Here is a 12,469-nt window from a genome sequence, read left to right on the forward strand (position 1 = left end):
GCTTTAAAGACAAATGCAGTTACTGCTGTCTATAGCTTTTATCCATTGTATGCGGCAAATTGCTTAGTCATCCTGTGCAGTATTTGATTCTGTGATCTGTATAGATATTAGAAGTTAATCTGTACTTGAGAACTATCCATCTGGTTTAATTGTAAAACCAAGGCCTAAGATACAAAGGTATCTTTAGGCAGAAAAATGCCTTTACTCCATTCTATAAGAAAGTGCAATATTGAACAAGTTTCCAAAGTATTGTTGCAATGACAACCTTGCTGCTGACTCTTACTTTAGGAGTTTGATCCAGAGGAATTCTACCACCTGTTGGAGGCTGCTGAAGGCCATGCCAAAGAAGGACATGGAATCAAATCTGACATCCCCCGCTACATCATCAGTCAGCTGGGACTTACCCGAGATCCTTTGGAGGGTGAAAACTTTTTTTTATTTCAGTGTAAATAGTTTGTTTTGTTTGCCAAGGTTAACTTGGAAATGCCTGCAGTACTTACGTCTTAGTTAACAAAGCACTTTAATAAAATAGGAAATGAAATATACCTGCCAGTTTTGAATTCTCTTTATCCCCATCAGAATAGAGTAACCTACAGCAATAATGCAGGTGAAGTTCCTTTGGGGAGACATAGGGGCTCCTTTACTAAGCTGCATTATGCAGCTAGTGCAGGTTGTAAAGTGTGGAAAATGTTAGGGCAGGCTTGAGCTAATGGTGATTCCCCCTTTAAAATCAATAGAACAGTGACAAAACTCATACTAGCTGCTTAACATAGGGTAGGAGCAGGAGCTGTGTGTGACATTAGCAGGTCAGGAGTGGCAGGCTGTGACATCTAGTGCTGGTATCATAGCCAGACTGCCAGTTGTGGTTGGGTCTGAGCCCAAAGTGGTTGGACAAAATTTTCTCTCCTCCCTGTCCCCCTGGTGCCACTCTAACTCAAAATATAAATACCTTAATTGTCAGGGATTCCCAAGCTGTGCTAGCTGAAGACTACCTCCTCTAGCGGCAAGAACTCCTACCTAGTTCAGCAGTCAGAAACAATGTCCCTGAGCCTCCACCAGTGGAACCCCATATATGCTCAGTTGTCCTACATGTATGAAAACTGAGCATGTGCATTGTGTCACCAGTGGCAACCCAGGAATATTGCCACCGACTGCCAAGTTTGGTAGGAATTCTGGCCACTGGTGGAGGAGGATGACTTCAGCTGGTGGGGCTTGGTGATCTCCAGCAGCCACAGCAAAGATGCACCACTGCTTGGTGGGCCTGAGTCCAGAGTGGGTAGCTCCCTTCTCTTGTGGCTGTGCCACTGGCTTGTGCTCAGATTAGTACCGCATTCTAGCTCTGTCAACTGCTGATAGTACGGTTCCACTTACTGCAGCCCGGTGGCGTAGCCAGACTGCCAATTTTGACTGCCAATTTTTCTCTCTACCCCCCTCCCCCAACAAAATTTAGTCACGCTAATCAGATGCATTTGTCACACAGGGTAAAGTGCTGCTTTTCAGTGCATCAGATTTCAGAAAATTTATTTAATAGCCTAACACCCTTTTCAATGAGCTTTCAGAGGCCAAAACCTCCTGCCTCAGGTCAGTATAATGCTGTTACGGTATCCTCGCCTGACCTAAGGAAGGAAGTATTGGTCTCTGAAACTTCATTAACACAGGTACCATATTACTTTATCCTAAATTAAAAATAAAATTATTTTCTTTACCTTTCTTGTATGGCCATTTACTTTTTCTCATTGTGTCGCTCCCAGTCTCTAGATTCTGCTTTCCTTCGTTTTCGCTTAACTCTTCTGCCACGGTTTCCTGGCCATTTCTCATTTTTCTCTCCTTTTTCTTTGCGTTCTTCAATATTTTTCTGCCTCTCTCTGTCCTGATTTAATTCATTCTTACTATCCATTCTTTAATTTCCTTCATCTACTTATGGCTTTTCATCTTTTTCTCACCCTTGTTCTCCCCATGCCCCTTCCTCTTATTCTCCAGTCTTTCACTACTCTCCTTTTCCATCCAGCAGCTCTCTTCTTTCTCTCCCCATCCTTCCAGTCTCCCCTCTCTCTCCCCATCCTTCCAGTAGTCTCCCCTCTTTCTTTCTGCATCCTTCCGTCCAGTGTCACCTCTTTCTCCCTACCCTTCCATCCAGCGTCTTCCCTCTTTCTCTCCCCATCCTTCCATCCATCTATCCTCTCTCCTTGATCCTTCCATCTAATGTCTCTCTCCCTCTTTCTAACCAGTGTCTCTGTATCACTCTACCCTTTTCTGTTCAGTGTCCCTTCTCTCTCCACATCCTTCCAGTCTCTCACCTTTCTCTGCATCCTTCCAGTCTCTCCCCTTTCTCTCCCCATCCTTCCATCCAGAGTCTCTCTCCCCATCCATCCGTTTTCCCTCTTTCTCTCCCCATCCTTCCATCTGTTTTCTATCTTTTCTCCCCATCCTTCCATGTTTTCCCTCTTTCTCCCCATCCTTCCATCTTTTCCCTCATTCTCTGCCATCCTTCCATCTGTTTTCCCTCTTTTCTCCCCATCCTTCCAAGTTTTCCCTCTTTCTCCCCATCCTTCCATGTTTTCCCTCATTCTCCCCATCCTTCCATGTTTCCCTCTTTCTCCCCATCCTTCCATGTTTTCCCTCATTCTCTGCCATCCTTCCATCTGTTTTCCCTCTTTTCTCCCCATCCTTCCATGTTTTCCCTCTTTTCTCCCCATCCTTCCATGTTTTCCCTCTTTCTCCCCATCCTTCCATGTTTTCCCTCATTCTCTGCCATCCTTCCATCTGTTTTCCCTCTTTTCTCCCCATCCTTCCATGTTTTCCCTCTTTCTCCCCATCCTTCCATGTTTTCCCTCATTCTCTGCCATCCTTCCATCTGTTTTCCCTCTTTTCTCCCCATCTTTCCATCTGTTTTCCCTCTTTTTCTCCCCATCCTTCCATGTTTCCCCTCTTTCTCCCCATCCTTCCATGTTTTCCCTCATTCTCTGCCATTCTTCCATTTGTTTTCCCTCTTTTCTCCCCATCCTTCCATGTTTCCCTCTTTCTCCCCATCCTTCCATGTTTTCCCTCATTCTCTGCCATCCTTCCATCTGTTTTCCCTCTTTTCTCCCCATCCTTCCATGTTTTCCCTCTTTTCTTCGACGAGGCCCGCCCTGCATGCCAGCGCCAGCTCCCATTGCCGGCCACTGCTGTTTTTCCTGTTGAGCAGCAGGGCCGGCGCTACAAAAAGAAGCAGCGCTAACGGCGCTAAGGACCGTAGGACGAGAAATGTTAAAAAAAAAAAAAAAAAAAGCGCGGCACCGGCAGGCACTGTCTCGGCAGCCTTGAGGCATTGGCTGCTGGCTCGCAGGCTCCTCCCGCAGACGGGAGGAGCCTGCAAGCCAGCAGCCAATGCCTCAGCAGCCAATGCCTCAAGGCTGCCGAGACAGTGCCTGCCGGTGCCGCGCTTTTTTTTTTTTTTAAAAACATTTCTCGTGCTTAGCGCCGTTAGCGCTTCTTCTTTTTGTAGCGCCGGCCCTGCTGCTCAACAGGAAAAGCAGCAGTGGCCGGCAATGGGTGCTGGGGCTGGCGCTGGGCGGGCCTGGGCTGAAATTGGGAGGGCCTGGGCCCACCCAGGCCCACCCGTAGCTACGCTACTGCTGCAGCCTCAAGAGGAGGCACTAAGTGCAGCAATAGTATTAGCAGTCTAATAGCACTACCAAATAGTGCAGCTTCTTGTCCCCCCCACCAACACCCCCTTGATTTGATTCTCTAATCCCACCCCCGATTGCATCTGCCGACTTCCTTACCAGATTCCCCTATGCCCTACTCCAGATCCAATTCCCTGATAAGTCCTTCCCGAGAACCAAATTGTCAAAGAAACTTTCCCACCATCCTTGGCCTCCCCCCTACCACCCCAGGGACATACATAGTAACATAGTAAATGTCAGCAGATAAAGACCTGTACAGTCCATTCAGTCTGCCCAACAAGATAAACTCATTTTGCATGGTATGTGATACTTATGTATCCCGAGTTTGATTTGTCCTTGCCATTTTCAGGGCACAGACCATAGAAGTCTACCCAGCACTGTTCTTGCATTAAGTTCTGAAGCTAACGTTGAAGTCCCTTAAAATTTATCTATTTCTCCGAGGACAAGCAGGCTGCTTGTTCTCACTGATGGGTGACGTCCTCGGCAGCCCCTCCAATCGGAATCTTCCTAGCAAAGTCCTTTGCTAGCTCTCGCGCGCCCGCGCGCACCGCGCATGCGCGGCCGTCTTCCCGCCCGAAACCGGCTCGAGCCGGCCAGTCTTCTTTCGTCCGCACTCGGTACGGCTGTGTTTTTGCCGTGTTGAGCCCCGGAGAGTCGACCTCGCGCGTCCGGTGTTTAATCGACGTGTTTTTTCTTAGGAAAAGTTTCTTTTCATTCGGAAAGTGCTCCGGAAACCCCCTTGGGTTTCGTTTGCCCCTTCCCGTATCTCCAGTTTTTGCCCCGGTAAGTTTTCTTTCGTTGTCGGGGTAGGCCTCTTTCGGCCTCGGTCGAGATTTTTCTCCCTTAAAGTTTTGGTGCTCCGAATTCGTCATTTCGGATTTTGACTTCGCCGGCGTGATTTTTCCGCCCATGACATCGAAGCCTTCCAGCGGCTTCAAGAAGTGCACCCAGTGCGCCCGGGTAATCTCGCTCACTGATAGGCACTCTTCGTGTCTTCAGTGTCTGGGGGCCGAGCACCGTCCCCAGAACTGTAGTCTGTGTTCCCTTTTACAAAGGCGGACTCAAGTAGCGAGATTGGCCCAGTGGAACGTTTTGTTCTCGGGCTCTTCGTCGGCATCGGCACCGGGGTCATCGTGTGCATCGACGTCATCAGCGTCCAGACCTTCTTCCTTGGCTGCCAGTGCATCGAGTGCATCGAGGCATCGGCCCTCTGCATCGGCGCCGAGACATCGGATAGCTGCATCGACGTCGGTGGTACCGGGACCTCGCCTCCTGATGTCGTCGGACGGTGGTGCATCGAGTGGAGTGCAGGTGAGGGCTGTCCATTCCCCTGCTGGTGGCGGTGAGCCCTCGGGTGGGTCTCCTCCTACCCTGAGGGCTCCTGCGGTACAGCCCCCCCGAGACCGACCTCCTTCGGCCTCGGCCCCGAGGAAGCGACGGCTGGATTCTACGTCCTCCTCGTCGGTGCCGGGGAGCTCCGGTGACATGCTTCGGAAGAAGTCGAAGAAGCATCGACACCGGTCCCCTCCCCGCGTCGGCACCGAGAGATCTGGGTCGCCGAGGGAGTCGGCACCCAGCAGGCATCGGCACCGAGAGGACCGCTCACCCTCTGTTCAGGAGGTGTCGATGTGCTCCACTCTGGACAGCCCGGAACAGCCTCCACGCCCGGAACAGGTTCTGACGTCGACGCCTGCATCGACCTCCATGCCTTTCTCTGCAGCCGCTCTGAACGAGAGCCTCCGGGCCGTTCTCCCAGAGACCCTGGGAGAGCTGTTGCGCCCTACCCCTCCGGTACCGGCGGTGCTTGCGCCTCCGGTACCGTCGAGCGTGGCGCCGGCTGGCCCGTCGCCCGGGGTGAGGTCCCCGACGTCGGTACCGCGTGCGGTGCCGACTGCGGCCACCTCCCAGGAGGGCTCCCCGACTACGTCGGCGGAGGGAGCTTCGCCGATGCGGGCGAGGGAGTCTACCTCTCGACGCCCCCATCGTGGACGTGGCTCCGCGGAGTCGAGCCGGGCACGGTTGCAGACGCAGGTCCGTGAACTTGTGTCTGACACCGAGGGTGAGGCCTCGTGGGAGGAAGAGGAAGACCCCAGATATTTCTCTGACGAGGAGTCTGAGGGTCTACCTTCTGATCCCACTCCCTCTCCTGAAAGGCAGCTTTCTCCTCCCGAGAGTCTGTCTTTTGCTTCCTTTGTCCGGGAGATGTCTACGGCCATCCCCTTCCCGGTGGTTGTGGAGGACGAGCCCAGGGCTGAAATGTTTGAGCTCCTGGACTATCCTTCTCCACCTAAGGAAGCGTCCACTGTTCCCCTGCACCATGTCCTCAAAAAGACATTGCTGGCGAACTGGACCAAGCCTTTAACTAATCCCCACATCCCCAAGAAGATCGAGTCCCAGTACCGGATCCATGGGGACCCAGAGCTGATGCGCACTCAGTTGCCTCACGACTCTGGAGTTGTGGATTTGGCCCTAAAGAAGGCTAAGAGTTCTAGGGAGCATGCTTCGGCGCCCCCGGGCAAAGACTCTAGAACCTTAGACTCCTTTGGGAGGAAGGCCTACCATTCCTCTATGCTCGTGGCCAAAATTCAGTCTTACCAGCTCTACACGAGCATACACATGCGGAATAATGTGCGGCAGTTGGCGGGCTTGGTTGATGCTCTTCCCCCTGAGCAAGCAAAGCCTTTTCAGGAGGTGGTCAGGCAGCTGAAGGCGTGCAGAAAATTCCTGGCCAGAGGAGTTTATGACACTTTTGATGTTGCGTCCAGGGCCGCTGCTCAAGGTGTGGTGATGCGCAGGCTCTCATGGCTGCGTGCCGCCGACCTGGAGAATAGAGTCCAGCAGCGGATTGCGGACTCGCCTTGCCGTGCGGACAACATTTTTGGAGAGAAAGTCGAACAGGTGGTAGAGTCTCTCCACCAGCGGGACACCGCATTCGACAAATTCTCCCGCCGGCAGCCTTCAGCTTCTACCTCTACAGGTAGACGATTTTTCGGGGGAAGGAAGACTGTTCCCTATACTTCTGGTAAGCGTAGGTACAATCCTCCTTCCTGACAGCCTGCGGCCCAGGCTAAGCCCCAGCGCGCTCGCTCTCGTCAGCAGCGTGCGCCTCAGCAAGGCCCCGCGGCTCCCCAGCAATAGCAAGGGGCGAGCTTTTGACTGGCTCCAGCAGAGCATAGCTGACATCCAAGTGTCAGTGTCGGGCGACCTGCCAGTCGGAGGGAGGTTGAAAGCTTTTCACCAAAGGTGGCCTCTCATAACCTCCGATCAGTGGGTTCTGCAAATAGTCCGGCAAGGATACACTCTCAATTTGGCCTCCAAACCTCCAAATTGCCCACCGGGAGCTCAGTCTTACAGCTTCCAGCACAAGCAGGTACTTGCAGAGGAACTCTCCGCCCTTCTCAGCGCCAATGCGGTCGAGCCCGTGCCATCCGGACAAGAAGGGCTGGGATTCTATTCCAGGTACTTCCTTGTGGAAAAGAAAACAGGGGGGATGCGTCCCATCCTAGACCTAAGGGCCCTGAACAAATATCTCGTAAAAGAAAAGTTCAGGATGCTTTCCCTGGGCACCCTTCTCCCCATGATTCAGCAAAACGATTGGCTATGCTCTCTGGACTTGAAGGATGCCTACACACACATCCCGATACTGCCAGCTCACAGACAGTATCTGCGATTTCAGTTGGGCACACGCCACTTCCAGTACTGTGTGCTACCCTTTGGGCTCGCCTCTGCGCCCAGAGTGTTCACAAAGTGCCTAGCTGTGGTAGCAGCGGCGCTTCGCAGGCTGGGGGTGCACGTGTTCCCATATCTCGACGATTGGCTGGTGAAGAACGCATCCGAGGCAGGAGCCCTGCAGTCCATGCAGATGACTATTCGCCTCCTGGAGCTACTGGGGTTTGTGATAAATTACCCAAAGTCCCATCTTCTCCCAGTGCAGAAACTCGAATTCATAGGAGCTCTGCTGGATTCTCGGACGGCTCGTGCCTATCTCCCAGAGGCGAGAGCCAACAACTTGTTGTCCCTCGTCTCGCGGGTGCGAGCGTCCCAGCAGATCACAGCTCGGCAGATGTTGAGATTTCTGGGCCACATGGCCTCCACAGTTCATGTGACTCCCATGGCCCGTCTTCACATGAGATCTGCTCAATGGACCCTAGCCTCCCAGTGGTATCAGGCTGCTGGGAGTCTAGAAGACGTGATCCACCTGTCCACGAGTTTTCTCGAATCCCTGTATTGGTGGACAATCTGGTCCAATTTGACTCTGGGACGTCCTTTCCAAATTCCTCAGCCACAAAAAGTGCTGACAACGGATGCGTCTCTCCTGGGATGGGGAGCTCATGTCGATGGGCTTCACACCCAAGGAAGCTGGTCCCTCCAGGAACGCGGTCTACAGATCAATCTCCTGGAGTTGCGAGCGATCTGGAACGCTCTGAAGGCTTTCAGAGATCGGCTGTCCCATCAAATTATCCAAATTCAGACAGACAACCAGGTTGCCTTGTACTATGTCAACAAGCAGGGGGGCACCGGATCTCGCCCCCTGTGTCAGGAAGCCGTCAGCATGTGGCTCTGGGCTCGCCGTCAAGGCATGGTGCTCCAAGCCACATATCTGGCAGGCGTAAACAACAGTCTGGCCGACAGGTTGAGCAGGATTATGCAACCTCACGAGTGGTCGCTCAACTCCCGAGTGGTGCGCCAGATCTTCCAAGCGTGGGGCACCCCCTTGGTGGATCTCTTCGCATCTCGAGTGAACCACAAAGTCCCTCAGTTCTGTTCCAGGCTTCAGGCCAACGGCAGACTGGCATCGGATGCCTTCCTCCTGGATTGGGGGGAAGGCCTGCTGTATGCTTATCCTCCCATTCCTCTGGTGGGGAAGACTTTGTTGAAACTCAAACAAGACCGAGGCACCATGATTCTGATTGCTCCTTTTTGGCCGCGTCAGATCTGGTTCCCTCTTCTTCTGGAGTTATCCTCCGAAGAACCGTGGAGATTGGAGTATTTCCCGACCCTCATCACGCAGAACGAAGGGGCTCTTCTGCATCTCAGCCTCCGGTCCCTGGCTCTCACGGCCTGGATGTTGAGAGCGTAGACTTTGCCTCTTTGGGTCTGTCAGAGGGTGTCTCCCGCGTCTTGCTTGCTTCCAGAAAAGATTCCACCAAGAGGAGTTACTTCTTTCTGTGGAGGAGGTTTGCCGTCTGGTGTGACAGCAAGGCCCTAGCTCCTCGCTCTTGTCCTACACAGACCCTGCTTGAATACCTTCTACACTTGTCTGAGTCTGGTCTCAAGACCAACTCTGTAAGAGTTCACCTTAGCGCAATCAGTGCATACCATTACCATGTGGAAGGTAAGCCGATCTCGGGACAGCCTTTAGTTGTTCGCTTCATGAGAGGTTTGCTTTTGTCAAAGCCCCCTGTCAAGCCTCCTACAGTGTCATGGGATCTCAATGTCGTTCTCACCCAGCTGATGAAACCTCCTTTTGAGCCACTGAATTCCTGCCATCTGAGGTACTTGACCTGGAAGGTCATTTTCTTGGTGGCAGTTACTTCAGCTCGTAGGGTCAGTGAGCTTCAGGCCCTGGTAGCCCAGGCTCCTTACACCAAATTTCATCATAACAGAGTAGTCCTCCGCACTCACCCTAAGTTCTTGCCAAAGGTCGTGTCGGAGTTCTATCAATTGTCTTGCCAACATTCTTTCCCCGTCCTCATTCCTGCCCTGCTGAACGTCAGCTGCACACATTGGACTGCAAGAGAGCATTGGCCTTCTACCTGGAGCGGACACAGCCCCACAGACAGTCCGCCCAATTGTTTGTTTCTTTTGATCCCAATAGGAGGGGAGTGGCTGTAGGGAAACGCACCATATCCAATTGGCTAGCAGATTGCATTTCCTTCACTTACGCCCAGGCGGGGCTGGCTCTTGAGGGTCATGTCACGGCTCATAATGTTAGAGCCATGGCTGCGTCGGTAGCCCACTTGAAGTCAGCCTCCATTGAAGAAATTTGCAAAGCTGCGACGTGGTCATCTGTCCACACATTCACATCTCATTACTGCCTGCAGCAGGATACCCGACGCGACAGTCGGTTCGGGCAGTCAGTTTTTCAGAACCTGTTTGGGCTTTAGGATCCAACTCCACCCCCCGAGGGCCCTGTTTGTTCTGTTCCAGGCTGCACTCTCAGTTAGTTGGTAAATTTTTTAGGTCAATCTCAGTTATGTCCTCGCCGTTGCGAGGCCCAATTGACCATGGTTGTTGTTTTGAGTGAGCCTGGGGGCTAGGGATACCCCATCAGTGAGAACAAGCAGCCTGCTTGTCCTCGGAGAAAGCGAATGCTACATACCTGTAGAAGGTATTCTCCGAGGACAGCAGGCTGATTGTTCTCACAAACCCGCCCGCCTCCCCTTTGGAGTTGTCTTCCCTTGAAGTGTATTGTCTTGCTACATACTGGACTGGCCGGCTCGAGCCGGTTTCGGGCGGGAAGACGGCCGCGCATGCGCGGTGCGCGCGGGCGCGCGAGAGCTAGCAAAGGACTTTGCTAGGAAGATTCCGATTGGAGGGGCTGCCGAGGACGTCACCCATCAGTGAGAACAATCAGCCTGCTGTCCTCGGAGAATACCTTCTACAGGTATGTAGCATTCGCTTTATTGCATTTGTATCCCACATTTTCCCACCTATTTGCGGGCTCAGTGTGGCTTACAATACATTGTGAATGATGGAAATACAATTTGTTACAGTACGATTATGGGTTACATTGTGAAGAGTTATGGGAAGACAAAGTCAAAACATCATTAGGGAATAGAACAATGGAATTTAACAATGGGGAAATGATAGGGCGATAAACAATAGCAAGAGAACATTAGGGTATAACAATTTTATCTGTGGGTAGAGTTTTAAGTGTGGTGAAAATATTTATATTTATAAATGACCTAGAGATGGGAATAACTAGTGAGGTAATTAAATTCGCCGATGACACAAAATTATTCAGGGTCGTCAAGTCGCAGGAGGAATGTGAACGATTACAGGAGGACCTTGCGAGACTGGGAGATGGGTGTGCAAGTGGCAGATGAAGTTCAATGTTGACAAGTGCAAAGTGATGCATGTGGGTAAGAGGAACCCGAATTATAGCTACGTCTTGCAAGGTTCCGCGTTAGGAGTTACGGATCAAGAAAGGGATCTGGGTGTCGTCGTCGATGATACACTGAAACCTTCTGCTCAGTGTGCTGCTGCGGCTAGGAAAGCGAATAGAATGTTGGGTGTTATTAGGAAGGGTATGGAGTCCAGGTGTGCGGATGTTATAATGCCGTTGTATCGCTCCATGGTACGACCGCACCTGGAGTATTGTGTTCAGTACTGGTCTCCGTATCTCAAAAAAGATATAGTAGAATTGGAAAAGGTACAGCGAAGGGCGACGAAAATGATAGTGGGGATGGGACGACTTTCCTATGAAGAGAGGCTGAGAAGGCTAGGGCTTTTTAGCTTGGAGAAGAGACGGCTGAGGGGAGATATGATAGAAGTGTATAAAATAATGAGTGGAATGGATCGGGTGGATGTGAAGCGACTGTTCACGCTATCCAAAAATACTAAGACTAGAGGGCATGAGTTGAAGCTACAGTGTGGTAAATTTAAAACGAATCGGAGAAAATTTTTCTTCACCCAACGTGTAATTAGACTCTGGAATTCGTTGCCGGAGAACGTGGTACGGGCGGTTAGCTTGACGGAGTTTAAAAAGGGGTTAGATAGGACGTCACAGGGAAGCATGGTCGCCTAGCTTCTTGGCTCCCTCACCCTCCACTGAATCATTGGGAAAAAAAGCGATCTAACGAGAGAAAGGCATATTAAAAGCTAGCGGATTCCTCCTCTAAACATCTGACAACATGAGTAAAACCGTTTCTACGCGGAAAAAAGAAGCGGAAAAAGCGGAGAAAAGCATGGCGAGTAAGGCCGCAAAGCACCGCGAATCTCCTGAGCGCGCCTCCCCGTCGGACTCGGATTCAGCGCTATCCATGTCTGAAACGCGAGCCCCTCCTCCAAAAAAAGGTATGACCGGCGAACTCCGCAAGTTTCTCTCCAATATTCAGATGGAGATTAAACATTCCAAAGACGAAATATTGGAGCGGATGGACACGCTCAGTGCCGACCTTAGGGAGCTGGGGGGCCGAATGGAGGAGGCAGAACTGAAAATAGACGAACACGCTGAAACTTTACATAAACATGCAACTCTGCTACAAGAGATGGAACATAAAAATGCGCATTTGGAGTACAAATTAGATGACATTGAGAATCGAGGACGGCGGAACAATCTTCGCTTTCGTGGCGTCCCTGAGGGCGGCGAAATTGAAAATGTAGTGGAGATAGTGCAAAATCTTTGTTCCACCTTGCTGGGCCCTGAGGACGGAGAATCCCGGTGTGAATTGGACAGAGCACACAGAGCACTGGGGGCGCGAAAGGAGCAACAGACACGTGACATTATCGTGAAGTTCCATAAATATGAGACCAAGGAGAGGGTTTTGGCATCGGCCAGAAAGAATAAGACCTTGGAATACGGAGGAGCTCAGATCCAGGTTTACCAAGACCTGTCGCAATACACCCTCCAGTTAAGAAGGCAGATGAGACCAGCGCTGGAGATCCTGAACAAACATCAAATACAGTATAGATGGGGATTTCCCTTCTCCCTGAATTTTACGTTGAAGGGCACTAAGCATCGGGTGCAAACCCTACAGGAGGCATGGGAGGCCTTGCATGATGCTGACCTTGTGCCTGCAAAAGCCCCTCCTGGAGCGGTGGCGCCCGCCACAAGGGCGAAACTTCAACGGTGGCAA

The 12,469-nt window shown here is 51.6% G+C and overlaps 1 protein-coding gene across 1 annotated transcript in view; it reads left to right on the forward strand.

Moving 5' to 3' along the window:
* Window positions 1-12,469, forward strand: part of MAST2 (microtubule associated serine/threonine kinase 2) — a 624,140-nt gene that overhangs the window by 434,645 nt on the left and 177,026 nt on the right. The window contains exon 13 of the mRNA XM_030208366.1: window positions 289-421. Within this exon, the coding sequence (XP_030064226.1) occupies window positions 289-421 (133 nt within the window). The remainder of the gene's footprint in view (window positions 1-288; window positions 422-12,469) is intronic.

The sequence above is a fragment of the Microcaecilia unicolor genome, chromosome 6 (assembly GCF_901765095.1).
Source record: "Microcaecilia unicolor chromosome 6, aMicUni1.1, whole genome shotgun sequence".
NCBI classification, from domain to species: Eukaryota; Metazoa; Chordata; class Amphibia; order Gymnophiona; family Siphonopidae; genus Microcaecilia; species Microcaecilia unicolor.